This window comes from Lolium perenne, chromosome 3 (genome assembly GCF_019359855.2).
Source record: "Lolium perenne isolate Kyuss_39 chromosome 3, Kyuss_2.0, whole genome shotgun sequence".
Taxonomy (NCBI): Eukaryota; Viridiplantae; Streptophyta; class Magnoliopsida; order Poales; family Poaceae; genus Lolium; species Lolium perenne.
In genome coordinates this window covers 211,821,352-211,838,452 of record NC_067246.2, presented here as the reverse complement: position 1 = coordinate 211,838,452, position 17,101 = coordinate 211,821,352, and the positions used below count along the sequence as shown (strand labels likewise).

The following is a 17,101-nucleotide window of genomic DNA, read 5'->3' as shown; positions in this document are numbered from 1 at the left end:
AGCACTGTAATCGGTAGGTCGTTTTCAAAGAAACATTTCCGGGTCAGTGGTCACGGAGAATAGCACATGATCAATATCTTTTTTTTTAGCAGAGCACATGATCAATATCTATGGGTCATGTTACCCCTGTGGGCTGTGGACCATATGTGAAAGCGATATTTGGTGGAATTTTCCTGCCTAGAAAAAAAAGGGAGATCTGGAGAGAACTTAAACAGAATATGAGTGGCCTATTTTTTTATATAACATGTATCATTGCCCGGCTTTAAGTTTATAAAGCCTGATTAGTATGAATGACCTATTTCTCCTCGACGACCTGATAAATTAGTCAAGATCACAAGTCGAAAGCAGTATACTGCAGATTCCACCCTAGCACGAGCAGATGCTCAAAGCAGTACAAAGCCAGCCATAATTAGTAGTACATAATACTACTGGTCACGAAATGGACAGGCACCACTCAAAACAGCCCGCGCTGGATACATAAGAGGGCATACTCCCTGCCATCACCTTCAACAACCAGAAAAAAGATGTCTGGACTCGTCTATCCAATCCTCCTTTCCTTCCTCTCCCTTCTGTTGTGCTCTTGTGCGTCCCCATGGCACACCATGAGCACAGGCACATCTCTGCAAGTAGATCATGAGAAAGTCTTGCTCATCTCACCAGACACTACCTTTTCTTGCGGCTTCTACCCATCCGGAAACGACACGAATGCTGCCTTCTACTTCTCTATCTGGTTCACACATTCCACCGACAAGACCGTCGTCTGGACAGCAGATCCTCGCTTTCCGGTGAATGGCCAACGCTCCATGATATCCTTGAACCATGACGGAAACTTGGTCCTTACTGATGTCAATGGCTCCACAGCATGGGAGAGCAACACGAGCTGGGGCAAGCACACAACAGTATCTCTTCTCGACACCGGGAACCTTGTGATCAACGCCTCGGCTGATAAGATCATATGGCAGAGCTTCGATTCGCCTACCAACACCTTGCTTCCGTCGCAGCATCTGACGAGAGAAAACAGGTTGGCCTCTCATTCTGATTATCATCGCCTCTATTTTGACAATGATAACGTCCTGCGGCTCCTGTACAATGGACCAGAGATCACAAGCATATACTGGCCAAGTCCAGATTACAATGCGCTACAAAATGGTCGGACCAGGTTCAACAGCAGCAAGATAGCAGTCCTGGACCAGGAGGGCAATTTCTTGTCAAGTGATGGGTTCAGAATGATAGCTTCGGATTTAGGTTTGGGGATCAAGAGGAGGATTACCATTGATTATGATGGGAACTTCAGAATGTACAGCTTGAATGCATCAAATGGTAACTGGGCTATTACAGGGGAAGCTGTACAGCAGATGTGCTATGTGCATGGATTGTGTGGAAGGAATGGAATTTGTGAGTACTCGCCACGTCGTGTCAGTTGCACTTGTCCTCCAGGATATAAGATGATTGATCCGGAGAATTGGAACAAAGGCTGCACGCCAACATTCCGCATCGACTGTGGGCAACCATATGAGGAATTTACATTCATCAAAGTTCCTCATGGTGACTTCTATGGCTTTGATCTTACTTCCAATACGTCAATCTCACTTGAAGAATGCACCAAGATTTGCTTGGAGAGCTGCTTGTGCATATCTTTCACATACAAAGGTGGAGAGGGTTTATGTTACACTAAAAATCTGCTCTACAATGGCCAGGTTTTTCCATATTTTCCAGGAGACAACTACTTCAAAGTTCCTAAGAATGTCAGTTCAACATCTTCGGCCTCCAAACATACTGGTATTACGGCCTGCAGCCCAGAGAGATCCAAGGTTATGCTAGTATCTGCATACAGCAAAAACTCTGACAACATAACATGGGCATACTTCTACACCTTTGCTGCTATATTAGGAGCAGTTGAATTGCTTTTTATCATAACAGGATGGTATGTTCTTTTCAAAATGCATAACATGCCCAAGTCCGTGGAGGAAGGTTACAAAATGATAACAAGCCAGTTCAGGAGGTTTACATACCGCGAGTTGGTTGAAGCAACAGGAAAATTCAAAGAAGAGCTCGGGAAAGGTGGCAATGGAGTAGTTTACAGGGGAATACTCGGAGACAAGAAGGTTGTGGCAGTAAAGAAGCTTACAGATGTTAGAAAAGGTGAAGAGGAATTTTGGGCGGAAGTGACTCTAATTGGGAGGATCAATCACATGAATTTGGTAAGAATGTATGGGTTTTGCTCAGAAGGTCAACACAGGTTATTAGTCTACGAGTTTGTGGAGAATGAGTCATTGAACAGATACCTTTTTGATGACAGAGACACTGAAAGACTGCTCTCATGGAGTCAGCGGTTCAAGATTGCGTTGGGGACAGCAAGAGGCCTTGCTTACCTGCATCATGAATGTCTCGAATGGATTGTCCATTGTGATGTAAAGCCAGAAAACATACTGTTGACACGAGAATTCGAAGCCAAGATAGCAGACTTTGGACTATCCAAGCTCTCCAACAGAGATAGTTCTAGCTTAAATTTTACTCATATGAGAGGCACAATGGGTTATATGGCACCAGAATGGGTACTGAATCTGCCAATCGATGCAAAGGTAGATGTTTACAGCTATGGAGTTGTGCTTCTAGAGATTGTCACCGGGAGTAGACTTTCCAGTGAGGTGACAGTAGGCAAAGAAGATATTGACTCATTGCAAATTTCGAGTGGGGAAACAGAAGGCAGAGAAGAGATGGGGTTGATGCAATTTGTTCAGGTGGTGAAACAGATGCTCACTAGTGGGGCAGACCTGGATATAGTGGATGCCAGGCTGAAAGGGCATTTCAATCATGAGCAAGCAACAGTTATGACAAAGATAGCAATTTCATGTCTTGACGAAAGAAGCAAGAGGCCAACAATGGATCAGATTGCCAAAGATCTCATGGTGTACGATGATGAAGATTACCATCCTGCATACTTTTGATCACATGTGACCAGAAGCGTGAATGAATAAAGCTTAGTCTTAAACAATCATGTGATTTTCTAAGTTGTATACCTTGTAGCATGAAATGGAAAGATTAGATCCATCCTCCAGATATTCTACCTTGTGTTACTGAAATTGTGTTTGGTATCATCAGAGGCTGCAAGACTGGTAAGGAAAATTAGGTGTGCAGTATTTGGCTCTCGTATATACGTCATCTTGTTATTACTGTTCTTGCATTTGTGAGGGTTCTGGTATAAAATGTTTCTAATGCTGAAAGAGTTAGAAGACAATTAAATGGGTTCTGCAAATAGTTTCTAGACATAGATCTGCAATAGAGTAGTACATTATTTTCTTCCACACCAGTTGCTTTTCCTTTACAGTTTCATAAGCCCCATGAATATTTAGCGAATTGAGCAAACAGACAAACACAGAACAATATAATCATTATTGATGAATTTCAGTAAATTCGTCATTCCTTGTAGATAGCAGATTAGACAAGCTGAAAGATGAACGTGGTTTGTGTGGTTCATCACGAAGTGCGTAGTTAACTGTGCCTTCTATCACTTGGTTACTTATACATTCAGCCAGTGTTGTTTTTGTGTGTTACTCTACATCAAAGAGCACTGATGTCTTGAATTTTCCTTTAAGACGCAAATGTGGTTGTGTTACGCAGGATATTTCTCTACTCAAATTAAAACTATTAGTTCCTGCTTCCAAATTTGACAAGAATAACACAATGTTGCCTAGTTGTTATGGTAAGATCATGTAAAACCAGTATTTGGTGCAGCTACTCGTCTAGCAAAGTACATTTGACACGAGATTTGGAGAACAGGAACACTTCAGAAACACCAAACTAGAGACTGGATACAGTGCAGTTACTCATTTAGCAAAGCGTTGGCGTATAAAGACAGTATATACCCTTTATCGGTAATAAATTCAGAGGAACATGCCATCCGTATATCGTTTTATCAACTCTTGTGGTTTTCTCTATACAAATAAATACTTCAATTTTCGCCAAAAGTACACAAAAAAAGACAACTGCATTGGGGGAAATCCCTAAATATTATTTAATAGCAATTTCTTCTATGACTTATTTTGAACCTTATGTACGAAAATTCAGAAGTAAGAATTTAATACAAAAACTATTGAGATGCTAAGCGAAAACTTACTTGCACTTAAGGCACTCTTCTCATGGCAATAATGATTCTTCTTTAACGCCAGATATTCTTGACCTGTTCAATAAATCAAAACTTTCTCCTGGCATGACAGGAGTTCTGCAAAAATATTATTCCAACCTTCCATGGCTTGAAAAGGCTGCACAGAACTTCCAACGCTGAAATGTGAAATGTTTTAATCATGTTATAACAAAACTGCATCTTCCAGTGAGTCGTGCAGTGTTTTCAGGTTCACATGCCATCTCTTTTCTCTCTTTGGAAACAAAGTATGCATCATTCTAATCAGATCTGCAGTATACAATAGCATGAAGAATGGCAGGCATCACTTAAGCCGAACTGCTATGCTGCACTATGAGTAGTTCTGTTACTATAAGATCTCCATGCTGATTGGTGTAATTAACGCAAATCTGATGACATAAAAGGCCTAAGGGACCTTGAGCATTTTTTTATTATATTTTGAGAATGCGCAGAAGATCTGCATATCTTTCCACTAATTAGAAGGAAACAGCTAGACTTTTACAGATTCTCGATAAGGCCCTCACATATTTAATTTTCTCGGGAAGCATTGAGAATGTAGTCAGAGGCATTAACTTGTTTCACAATAAAAGGTATAGAAGCAGTGCCCTTTGACACCCTCATGCCCAGTGGGCCCATGGTAATACCTTATTCGTTCCATTTAACTCTTACTAGCTACAACCTCCACTGCATTGTTTGCGAAAGATCAGCTTAAAATTACAGTTCATTGAGAAAGAGCTGCCAGTGCTACGCTCTGCGTCATATAGGAAGCACTAAAGTACCTGCCAAGCGCGAACATAAAGTGATGAAATTGTCTAGCTACTTTATTGCATCAAGAAGCACCTTAAATGGGATTTCTCAATACAATATGAAATTAATTAGCTGGTTTTACTTTGATCTTGGAAAGTCAACCCTGTGGTACCTCAAGACAGCTCAAACCAGTCCAAACAGGAACAAAGCAAGTGGATAACACAAGACTGTAGGTCGTAGTAACACAAATTATGTGAAAAATTGTCAGCGGTACTGACACAGGGCCCAGACCATTTCACTATCAAACCTAGTCATATATAACCAGGAGGTACACATGCATCAGGAAGAAAGGACAGCCTGCTATAACTTATAACCATGATTCAAATTTCCATTTGTTTCCAAAGAAACCATATGAAAACCAGTTTGGCCACTAGCTGGATAATATCTGGCCTTTTCTGTTTCAAGACCCAGAATAGGATTACACGTTTCTAGTAATCCTGACCAGCATTTGCACGAGTAATAAGTGCTAATCCACCATCTGGAATCAGTGCACTAACAAAAATATGAAGTTTTGATTCGAAAAACGTAGGAAAGTTATATCATGCCTCCAACTACCCCTAGTCCAACAAAAAATACCCGGTGGAACTTGCTTAGCTTCAAAAGAGATAAGTCGTAGCCAAGTACAAACCTTGACACAATGAACATATTGCATGGCTATGACAGGTAACTGGCAGTACTCAGACACTTGGCCAAATATGCAACCTAACCATTGCATATAATATAATATATATCGTCAATTGGGCTCTAACCCACCAGTCATCATATGCTTCAAACATCTGATAGGGTTTCTTACTGGCATCTAAGGTTCACTGCTTTATCCATATTGTTAAAAAAAAAAGAGTTAATGTCATCACCAATCAACAAAAGTATATTACTATATTAGTCATTATTTCTGCTGCCAAAACTCAAATTTGTCATTAAACTAAAAGTACATTAGTCATTATTTATGCGCAGGGTTGTCCTACCAAAGATTGGCAAGCCCTGGTTGATGTCTTGCTTGCCCATGAATTGGCCAACATTGGCTAAAAAAATGAACTAGAGTTGGTATTGGGGAATTGGGCATGCCAAAAAATTGGCAACCATCGAAACACACACCAACTTTTTGGTCATAGCAAATAAATTGGTAAGGTAGAGTTTGGTCACAATCGAAACACTATGTGCATGTCTAAATAACACCAAACTCAATTATACAGAATGATCATGCTGAATGAGAGTTGCTCATTAGAAAGCATACCAGTAACCAGACTGAAGGTAACACCCGAGCCTGTTAGTATTTGTCATCCTTGTTTCAACTTGATGGAATTGAGTTATAAAACATAATACAATGAGAATCGAGAAGGCATAGCATTCATCTAGTTCTACAGATTCCAGCATCGGTAACAACAGTCCTTGTCTACAGCAGAGCCACTTAATTAACAAACAAAAGATCAACCGCTTCAGTTTTCTCCAACCAATTCATGTCTCACAGCGACTACACAAGCCAGCATTTCACTGCCAACGATAACCGATAAAGGGGATTTCTTTGCAGAAGGCAGCTTGAAAGTTGCATCAAGAATGAGAAAACAGAAGACTTGCCATTCTTATGGTGAACAAAACTATGAACTGTGGCATCTTTAGCATTGGATAACACACTGTATTTCTATATGTTCGCATGATCACATCAACTGGGGATACGAACGAGCATAGAAATTGTTCCTGGTATTGAGCAAAAACATAATCTTTTGAAGTTGCAATCGAGTGTAGTTCCTGCAGTGAGATCTTGTGGCATCAATACACCATCCTTAAAGAAAAAACTTAACGATCGCCCACATAGAGAATGGCTCTCCTTATTACTGGTTTCAGCCTCTCCGCTGCTTTCCAGGTGGCATGCACAATCCCTTGAAACAAAACTAGCATCATTCTGACAAGCACAATGCTCTGAGCTGATTTCTACAAAATATTTGTTTCCATTTTTTTCTTCACAGCCAACTAGATCTTGAGAGCTGTAGCATTTTCTAACTGTTGCTAGTAGATTCGATGAGCATGATGAGAGAATGTCATGCATATCATCGACGGCTAAGCAATCAAGGTTAGGCCGTACTGCATTTGAAAGAATATCATGGGACACCTTATAAACGGCATCGAAGCATGCAGAGCAGCATTTGTAGAGACACAAAGATTTTGGAGCAGGGAACTTCTTTATGCTATCTTGCGGTTGACCATTAATTAAATGATCTGGTTCAGCATCATTTAGAGGAAAGCTGGTGTTCAACTCATTACCATTGCCATGAGCTTCAGAAGACGCCACATTCTTGGATATTTCTACATTGTCAATGGTAGTTGAGGACACAACGAAATTTTCTGCCCTTAGCATATTGTTGAACTCTTCGACTGATTCAGAGAGGCTTTCAGATCTTTGAATATCTGGTTTGCACTTTTCTTCACCATTGTTTACTCCACCAGATCCTCCATCATTTATTACTGTATCTGCAGGTGTAAGGGGACCCTTGTGCACGTCATGCAAAGCCTGATGGACAGGGTCATGTTCCACTACATCCATCCTGGATATAGATGTCAAATGATCACTATCAAGGTTGCACACCACACTATGGATTTCAGGTTGGTCTGGACCCTGTTGGACTGGGCAGTCTTGCATCTCACTAGGACAGGTAGCTGGGCCAACTGGATGGTCATGTGACTGCTGGGCTGAATTGTTTTGCACCTCGGGAGAGCAGCCACGAGGAGCAGCCTCTACATTGCTTTTTGTAGTATGGCTAGTACTTTCACATTCTCTTGTGCAGGACTTTCCTAGACTTGTTTTCTTTGTACCTAATGCTCTTATATTATTGTCAGGATGTAATCTGTAGATGAAAGCAAAAGGAAGAAAAGAAAAAGGTCAGCAGAGTTTGTCATGAGATCAGCAATATTAAGTACCAAGACCATATTGTTGGCCAAGCGCTGTATATTTTACCTGAATTAAGTAAGAAACAATACAGGCAATCAATAGAAACACAAACAAAGACTCTTTAGTCATACCTTTGGAAGGTGTATGCCCAGCTGTTCACGATGTCATCCAGATATGCTACTTGGGATAGGATATGAAAGTACCGATATCGACTTTTTCTTTCCAAGATTTTAGTTCGGATCTGTCCAACTAGCAGTTCCAAGACCTTCCTCACATCAGCACAGACTTCCATAACAGATGCATAAACCTCTCTATATGCTAATAAACCAACAGCAACCAGTCCTCTCACAAAAAGAGCCTTTTCCTTGCTCTTAAGAACAGTGTTTTCTTCAGATAATGATTTATCATGTGAGCTACTGCTATGCCATAAACAGGAATTAAATGGCCAGCCTTTCCATGGTCCATTTATATCAGTGCAGGGACCTTCCCGCAGTTTTGAGGTAACCCAGCAGAGTTTGGAGAATTGAGGATGCTGCAGTATCTGAACTCCAAAGGCAATAATAGCAATTGATTCGTTGCCCTTCACAGTTCTACTAGAAGGATTTCTTGAGACACTCTCGTGAAAATCAAGTTTCTTGGGATTTTCCTCTTTATCTTTCACATCAGATGCTGCTGGCTGTAGCTGAGCACTGCATGTAGCTAGCTTAGTAGGACATGAGGGTTGTTTGTCAACGTCCATAGAAGATTTTGCTAATATGACTGATTCCTTGTTCTCACCAGATTTACATTCACGTGGTGCACTAATTTCCATGGGAGTAGAGACTTCTTTCTGCTCACCGTAATTGTTATGAGCTCTGTCATGTAACAACTGAACATGATGCTGAATTAAGTCATGTGATAACCGCAAAGCACATGAATCGAGCACATCGTCACAGCTAATATAGCTGTCAACATTCACAGAGAACCTTGGTATGGTGTGTTCTGAAGAACTAAGACATTGATCCACAACATGGGTGCTGAAGAAGCGCTTTACTCCACATGGAAGATCTTGAAACTTTAGCTCACTAGTGGCCTGAAAGTGAATTATCAGCTACATTTCCGATTTACATAAAATCAGGTCAGCCAATTACCACTAGAACTCAAATCCAAGATAGTAAGGGCCTATAGCCAATGATGATAACATTCACCGTGGCGTGTTCTACACGAACATGAGATCAAAGATTAACCAGCAAGACAGAAACAAACACCATGTAGCTTTTATATCATTAGCACAAATTATGAGCACCTCACTATTGTTGCTATTAAGATCCATGGGCAATACTGCTATACAAAGTTGTGCAATTGATTATGAGCAGTGACTCCCAGGTACAAAGTACTTGGTACTAACCTCTGGAGCAAATTTGAACTTAGTTTAGCAATGCAGTGGCTTTTAGATTTAAAAAAAATTATAGCCATACGTAAAGATTCTCTTAACTAACTATATTTTGCAACACAGACAGATCACAACACCAGGCAGGTCCTTCGTCTTCGATTATAATACACTGCATATCCTTTTAAATATCTATCTTGTAAGGCCCAAAAGCATGATTTAGTACTCCCTCCGGTTCAAAATAATTGCCCAAAAATAGATGTATCTAGACATGTTTTAGTGAGTAGCTACACCCATTTTGGGCAATTATTTTGAAACCAGGGGGAGTAAACGCTAAATTCAATGCATCCAGTAACATATGGGCCATTCCATCTATTTGTCCTCCCTTTTATTTGAATATATAAGTATTGATTCAAAAAGGAAGTGGTTGGCCATCGACTATGTACTAAACTAAACTACTACTCCGTACTAATTATTTCATATTAATAGTAACTCTGGGCATTGTTTCTCAGTAACCAGTTCAGAGATTTAGTTTAGATTGTTATATAGAGAGAAATGCAAACAAGTGCTAATGTTGTATGAATCTGAAACCCCAGAGTTCTATTCGTCATGTTAATGAACCTGAAATCTCAGTATTTTAGCATGAATTTGTTAAAGTATATGTGGATTTCCCACCTTCTCTCTATAAGTTCAAACTTTGGGTTCTACTGGTTGGTGCATGAAACTTAATATAGCAAGTTTTTTTATTAAATTGCAAAATCTGAGACTTGAACCCAAGACCTCTGCGCTGATACCATACTAAGTTTAATACACCAACCAGTAGAACCAGAAGTCTGAACTTATGGATAGAAGGTGGGCAATCCACACATACTTTAACAGAACTCACCAGAAAAGGATAGAATGAATATACATACATATCCAGAAAAGTACAAGCAAAAAGGGATTGAAAAGGCATATCCCATGAAGAGTGCAAATGAAGCTTACCAGAACACTTATGGATACAGAAGCTAACAATGAATCCATCTGATCAACCAATGTATTCCAAACTTCTGAACATTTTGTCATGCTTCCGATTGGCGAGGAGGACAACTTGCTTGTCCCCGCGTTGAGCCCATGGTCTTCTGTTTCTTGCTCATGGACCTTGTCGACTGCCCATAAATCAATTCTAGGCATGTAGATTAAACACCTTCCAAGGTTTAGGCCTTTCACTAGTCAAGGAAAAGCAAATAAACTATGGTTACTTATTCATATCCATTGGAAACAAATGAAGGATACTAAATTACTAATACAGTACGGAACTACGGATAGTCAATAGATCACTGGACACCGACTAAAGAATGAATGGGGCATCTTCCATGATTTTAAACCACAGAATCAACGTTTTACTGAATGCCTTCGGATGGTGTGACAGTGGCTTCTGAGCTCAGATGATGTGGCCAGAAATAGGATAAACTAAGTTTGTCAATTTACATCAGGCCAGATATGGATTTGCATTAAATTCAAACTATAAAGAATCATCATTTGCATGATGCATAAATCTTCAGTGCATATATGAATTTAGGTTTAATGATCCAATTTGGAAATGTGCAGCTCAATTGAAATGAATTCAACATCAAATGGATCAACAAACTCAAACTGTCCCATGTAAATAATCAACCCAGTTTTAAATTTGCAAAGCACTCTTCAAACAGAAACGCAACCTTTTTTTCACCAGAAAGATCCAACATCGAGTACATAACTACTTTCATATACCTACTGTTTTTGAGTAAACAAAACAAGTTTTTAATCAAAAAAACAAGTTTTCTGTTTTTACTTCTTGTGAACTGCAGAGTGCTTGTGAAAATATGGTTCAAGTTGTGGACGGCTGCCCGTATGGGCCATATCAGATTAAAGTAGCACATGCACATAAGTAACCCCTAGTCTCCCTTGCTCTATCTTTTGTATATTCCCCAGCCCCATTGGTATATTCTCATCTCTATTGTAATCTCTCCCTTTGTACACATTTCTTTTCTAAAACAATTAATGTCAGAGCCTCCCCTACAGCTTCTGATAAAAAAAACAGTAGCACCATGAACTTTCATAATGACAAGATCTGCTTACAGAATAAAAAAAATTAAGCGTAAAGGGATTGATTCTTATACAGATAACTTCGGAGTGGATGTTCATTTCACATACTCATGAGTCACTTTTTTCAGATGGTGGAGATTTTATTCATCCCAGCCTCTGCTACAAGCATATAGACAGTATAAAATAAGCTAAAATATAATACACATGCAAAGAACACTAACACCCAAGTTACAGGAAAAAGTTAATTGGCAATTTCTCAATCAACATTTCAGAAGTAAAAGGAAATTAAAGGAACTTACAAAGAATTTGTGTCAATCCATTAAGGATGTCACCATTTCCCTCCTGTGCCATAGTTGCAAGATCAAGCTTGTGTATTACAATCTGACCCATGAAACCATGAAGAAGGCAACGGACTAGATGCCGCTGGCCTGATCTGGGTTCTCCAGCAACTAAAGCTCGAAAACCTGATAATTTATATGCTAACCCTCCTTTGTTTGAAGAACCAGTGGAAATCAACCTGCGGTCATCAAACTTCTCGTGTTCTTTGTTCTGACTTAACAACATTGAACCATGATTTCCTAATTGGGAAGCTGTAAGACCATAGCTTGACAGGATTGATTCAATCTTATTTGCAATATCCTTCTGCTGTATCAAAGAGGGAAGATAGGATGACCACGAAGTGTGCGGTACATTGTTCTTTTCCATAGAGGAAAACACAACTTCCTTTATAAAGGAAGATGCCTTCAGAACAGATGAAGGTAACCAAATTCGTTCATCCAAATTGAGGGAAATAAGGAGGTGAAGTAATGGTTTTAAAAGGCATGGTAAAAGATAGGAATCAATCGGAGCGGAAACTAGATCATTTGCAGCAATCCCTGCTTCCCTTTGTGAACAGGGTGGGGGAGCAGCTGCAAGAGCAGACAACCAATCCCTTTCCTCCACATCAATTGATGGTAGAGGAAGTCGCCCATGTTCAGTTCCTTTCTCAGCAAAGCGTAAAATATCCTGCAACGGGCAAGTTCTTTTCAGAGCATTTAATGCAGCTTGGGTGCAAATTGCTTGCAAGTCAGCACCCGCATATCCAACAGTTTGGCTTGCAACAGCTGAGAGGAATGCGCCTGAAATAGGACTTGGCCATTTTTTTGTGTGCAACGAAAGAATAGCAGACCTAGCCTCAAGGGTCGGGAGCGGGAAGTATATCTCACGATCAAACCTTCCTGGTCTCCTAAGAGCAGGGTCGATAGCATCAGGACGATTCGTAGCCCCAATTACTATAACAGAGCCTCGTGATTTCAAACCATCAAGCAATGAGAGCAAAGTCGCGACGACTGAGTTGTGTGTCTGGTCTTGTTGCCTGGATCTACAAGGTGCTAAACCATCCATCTCATCAAAAAATATGATAGAGGGTTGGCATTTTTCAGCTACCTGGAATAGAAGTCTTAACTGCCTCTCAGCATCACCAACATACTTGCCCAAACAATCAGCTCCTTTTCGAGCAAAATAAGCAATCCTTCTGTTACCCTGAGAACATGCCCCTATTAGTGCACGTACAACAAGTGTTTTACCAGTACCAGGGTGACCATGCAGGAGAACGCCTCGTGGTGGTGTGAGACCTAAAGAGCTAAAGAACTCAGGATACAAAAGAGGCAGTATCACCACTTCCTTCATGCTCTGAATAACATCACTAAGACCAGCAACAGATTCCCATCCACGGTACGACTTCTCATTTTCAGAAGAACCTCCTATGTAAACAGGTGCAATCCTCAAAAGATCCCTGTTTAGCCTCTTCCCTTCACGTTTCAAGAACTCTTCATCTTCCCCGCAGTTCTCTAACCATTTCTCTTCAGCCTCTATATCCTTTCTCCACGCATCATGTGACAACTTTCTGAGATCAGCCTTCATCTTTTTTATCTTCATCTTCCTGAGTAGTTCAGCATATTTATCTCCTTGGGGTTGGAAGAGATGCCGATGGTCATTGCAAGTTATAAGAAACTTCCGGTGATCAAATATGCAGGATTCTGTTCGACTACAAGGCTGCAGAATACAGATGGGGAGAAAATAATGCATATTAAATAAAGAGCAATAATAGAATGATGAAATGTAGCCTAAGCACAAAGTAATTACCAAATGGTAGGTTTTCGGACAGCGGTCAACACGACACCCAATAGTTGCTCCAGGTCTGCCACATCGACTGCACTTCAAAAGCCTTCCACGGCAAAGTGCAGCTCTTACATTTTTTAGGCACCCCAAACCAGCAAAGTAAACCTGAAATTTGACGCCAAAATATGGATTCTCATACCAGCAATACATCATAAAATCTTAGCATCACTAGCATGATGTATACCGAAGAATTTAGCTAGGTTTACTGGCAATACATTCTATTGGAGCTCAGCAAGAAATCAACAACAAACAATGCAGGTCCATAACCACTTGGCCACACAGTGGTACATACTATTTTCAGCAAAAAAAAACATGGCAGCTAAAAGGTGGTTACTGAGGAAGCCTGGCTATCTTTGGCGGGGGAGTGGATGTACAACCCACCACTCGGGTTCCTATTTAACTACGAGGGCTTCCCTATAATTTCCTTTCAAAAAAAAAGAGGGGCTTATTGGCAAGGGCATTTCTGCCCATCTGCCTGTGCAAAATAGAGCTAAGAACCTAAGGTACACATTCAAATAACTCGGCATGTGGGAAAAAAAAGATACAACTCAGCATACACATTCAAGTAACATATAAGAATTTTGAAATGTACCAGAGGAACATACCTCGGGACTCCAAACCGCACAATTCTGATGAACCCAGACACGGGCAATCCCAAATCGATCATGTATTGGACCCAGTAACCTTCCAAGCCATCCAGGATCTTCACTGAATCCATCACATACATCATAGTTTGGGTCCTCCGAAGGCAAGGCACCCTCGTAGGCTTCATTCTCGCTGTCGGCAGTATCATGCAGTGCGATCCTAGGTGGTCTCCCATCAGTCCCTCCTCCACATAGCCCGCACCTCCTCCCTTCTTTGATTTCCAGACCTCCTCGATTTTCATCTGAAACTAGAGATTTCCCCGCTCTCTCATCCAGAGCCTCCCCAGACAACACTATATTTGGGGCACCATCCATCTGCTCATCCTGCTGGACCTCTTCCACTTGCTCACCAGGACCAGGACCGTCAAGTTCCATTTGCTGCTCATCAGGAAGGCTGCTCACTTCCGCAATCTGCCCATGGTGCACACCGAGCTGCTCATTTTCCCCCGAATCGCCAGACTCGGCCTTGTTGGCATTCTCAGCACAAGCCAACTCATCATCATTCTCTCCTTCTAGTTGTACAGGTGCCCCTGGCAAACTGTCCTCCTCCACGTTGGCTTGGGCTAGATCAGTTCCGACACTGGTTGCTTCTTCTTCCTCCTCGTCCTCCAGATCCTCATCACCATCATCTTCCTCCGCTACTTCTTCTACTACAGTGACACCCTCGGGCGTTCCTACAGTCAAATCAATGGTTAAACTGATCTCGCCCTCTCTGACTCCCCTCCGTCGGGATGACTCCTCGGCCCCCTCATGTTCCTTAGTGCCCTCCCGAACGCCTACCGCCACCGTCCTCTCCCCATCTTCGTCTTCTAACCACATGGACCTCGCTCGCCTCCTCGCCCCGGCCTTCCCCTTAGCCCTATCCCGCAGCCGCGAGCGCCACGCCGCATTTCCCCCGCCGTCCTCCTCATCCTCCCCCTCCTCCCCCTCCACTAATCGGGCAACCGCCGCGCCGCGTGCCCTACCCCCCTTCCGCGAGCCCCCGCTGGACCCGCCGCGGCGGGGCCTCTTGCGGCGGGGCGAGGCGGCCGGCGACGTGTCGAGCGTGGCCGGCGGGCGGCGCAACCGCGTGCTCCGGCGGACGGCCTCCGCGTCGGAATCCTGGCCGTCGCCGCCGCCGCCGCCGCACGGGGGAGGCGGCGGCGCGACGTCGCAGATGGCGTCGAGGCGCTTCTGCTTCTTCCGGGTGCGCGGTGAGGCGGCGGCGGCGGCGCCAAGCGGGCGCCGCCGCTTGGGCGTCGAGGGGGGCATCAGAGGAGGCAATCGCCCTCCGCTCGCAGTCGCAGAGCTGACAAGGGTTTTGGGGGTCTCAGACTTGGCCTTGCCGTTTCCTTGTCGAGAGAGGGGAAGTGGTGTCACCATGTCAGTCTCATCCACCGATATAGGGTTCCATTTTTCCGGGCATGAATTTTTGAAAGTTTTGAACTTTTGAACGTCAATGGAAACGACGGCTATGGAGATCCCGTATATTCCCGTAATGGCCGTATCTTAGAGGCTAGAGGCCTAGAGCATCATCTCCTAGCAAAAAAAAAAAAAAAAAAAAAAGCTAAACGAAAACCGGCCGGCTCTGTTTTTAGGGCAGTCGAAGGATAACACCGCTCAAACCCAATCTATACCTAATAATAAAGGAGCTAACGTTTCCTTGGTTCGGTCCGTCTAACCAAAATTTCTGCCAAAAATTTCGTCAACAACAATTTTTAGACCGTTTTACCCTTCCACCAAAATACATATAACACACATATGCCACCTCCGTACCGATTCGTGGGGTACCGGTTCAGTCCTTTATTCCTCCTCTTCCCGAAAGATCCCCTCTCTCGAGCTGAGATGACCGCAAGATCTGGTTGGGCGTCGTCCTCGACCTGAGTATCCCGATCAAACACGAGTCCCTCTTCTTTCCTTCTCCAATCCAAATAAGAAGCGATCGATCTGCCTACACCAAATTGATTAAAGCACGGGATCGTAATCTGTAGGACTCTTACCCGCTAGAAGCCTCGATACCCGGCGACAGGCGCTGCCGCTCTCCTCCGGCGGGAGGAACGGGATCCCTGGGCCTCTTCTTCGCGCGACCGCCGCCGGCCTCTACCGCAACGCCTCGTGAGCTGGAGCCTCTGGCCTCTTCTTCACGCGGCCGCTGCCAGGATTTACCGCTCCGCCTTGCGAACTGGCACCTCCATCATCGGCCTCGGCCCCCTAATATTCACGACGACGACAAAGAGGTGCCCAAGAAGCCCATGGTCCTGCTCCTGATCCCTCTGTCCATGCCCAGGGGTGGGAGATCTGGTGGAATTTTTGGTGCTAGCGAGAGGAACCCTTCGTCTCGCCTTCTATACGAATCTCCGGACGATTAAGCGTGGTACTGCAGGTGATTCTGCACTTGTGGAAATAGGGTCGGTGCGCGCGTTGCCTTCCTTCATCATTTTCTCTGCCCAGCTTGATGATACTATGGGAAGTGTGTGCTGCGCTGATGATGACCATGTGATGGACCTGATGCTGGAGAATATTATGCGAATTCTGTACTTTAATATCTTTTGAAGCCTACACCAATCTGTTGAAGATCTGCAATACTTGGTATTCTGTACTTGACGTGCATCGCATTTTAGTGGAGATGTTGGTATTAATTAATTAGTGGCACCACAATTGGAACTATTGAGCAGGATTTGTTCTTTTTGGTTCTCATGCCATCATTTTCCATTTACAAAGATGCAAACTCCAGAAGAAGCGAGATATGTATTGTATATGACGGTAAATAGTCCTAATTTTTTTAAATCTCGAGCTTGAAAGATTTGTACCTGCAATTCACTTATACACAGACCAAATGGTACACTTAGATTATGTTAAATGGATTACATATTAGAATTATATTTACCTCTGTAACTGCTTTTAGGTCCCTAGCCCGTCATGTAAAAATCACATGGTACTATATATGTTTTTGAAATAATTTTCTGAATATTTCTTAATATGTTTGGATTAGTATTCTATTCTAATAATAAAATTCTCTTGACTTTGGTATGTGATTCAATTGAACGAAA

The 17,101-nt window shown here is 42.5% G+C and overlaps 2 protein-coding genes across 3 annotated transcripts; one reads left to right on the top strand and one right to left on the bottom strand.

Moving 5' to 3' along the window:
• Positions 1-409: 409 nt before the first annotated feature.
• LOC127343256 (putative receptor protein kinase ZmPK1) lies at positions 410-3,135 on the top strand. Its single transcript, XM_051369384.2, has one exon. It carries the CDS (start codon positions 525-527, stop codon positions 2,946-2,948), a length of 2,424 nt encoding a protein of 807 aa, XP_051225344.1. The 5' UTR covers positions 410-524; the 3' UTR covers positions 2,949-3,135.
• Positions 3,136-6,194: 3,059 nt separating this feature from the next.
• Positions 6,195-15,404, bottom strand: LOC127343255 (uncharacterized). Of its 2 annotated transcripts, none has more exons than XM_051369383.2 (6): positions 14,034-15,404; positions 13,393-13,533; positions 11,568-13,302; positions 10,186-10,409; positions 7,964-8,922; positions 6,195-7,788 (listed from the first exon to the last, which is right to left on the bottom strand). In XM_051369383.2, the coding sequence occupies exons 1-6, from the start codon at positions 15,321-15,323 to the stop codon at positions 6,609-6,611; spliced, it is 5,529 nt and encodes a 1,842-aa protein (XP_051225343.1). In that variant the 5' UTR covers positions 15,324-15,404; the 3' UTR covers positions 6,195-6,608. The 2 variants fall into 2 exon arrangements, with proteins under 2 accessions (XP_051225343.1, XP_071684416.1); XM_071828315.1 differs by having other exon boundaries at positions 7,964-8,904.
• Positions 15,405-17,101: the final 1,697 nt, after the last annotated feature.

What these genes read in the sequence shown, in the direction of transcription:
- LOC127343255 (XM_051369383.2), bottom strand. Translation starts at nt 15,323, where the DNA reads ATGCCCCCCTCGACGCCCAAGCGGCGGCGCCCGCTTGGCGCCGCCGCC. An exon ending in GTCCGAAAACCTACCATTTG is followed by an intron (nt 13,303 to 13,392) that starts GTAATTACTTTG and finishes TGTATTCTGCAG; the next exon opens with CCTTGTAGTCGAACAGAATC. An exon ending in TGGATTGACACAAATTCTTT is followed by an intron (nt 10,410 to 11,567) that starts GTAAGTTCCTTT and finishes TTCCTTGACTAG; the next exon opens with TGAAAGGCCTAAACCTTGGA.
- LOC127343256 (XM_051369384.2), top strand. Translation starts at nt 525, where the DNA reads ATGTCTGGACTCGTCTATCCAATCCTCCTTTCCTTCCTCTCCCTTCTG.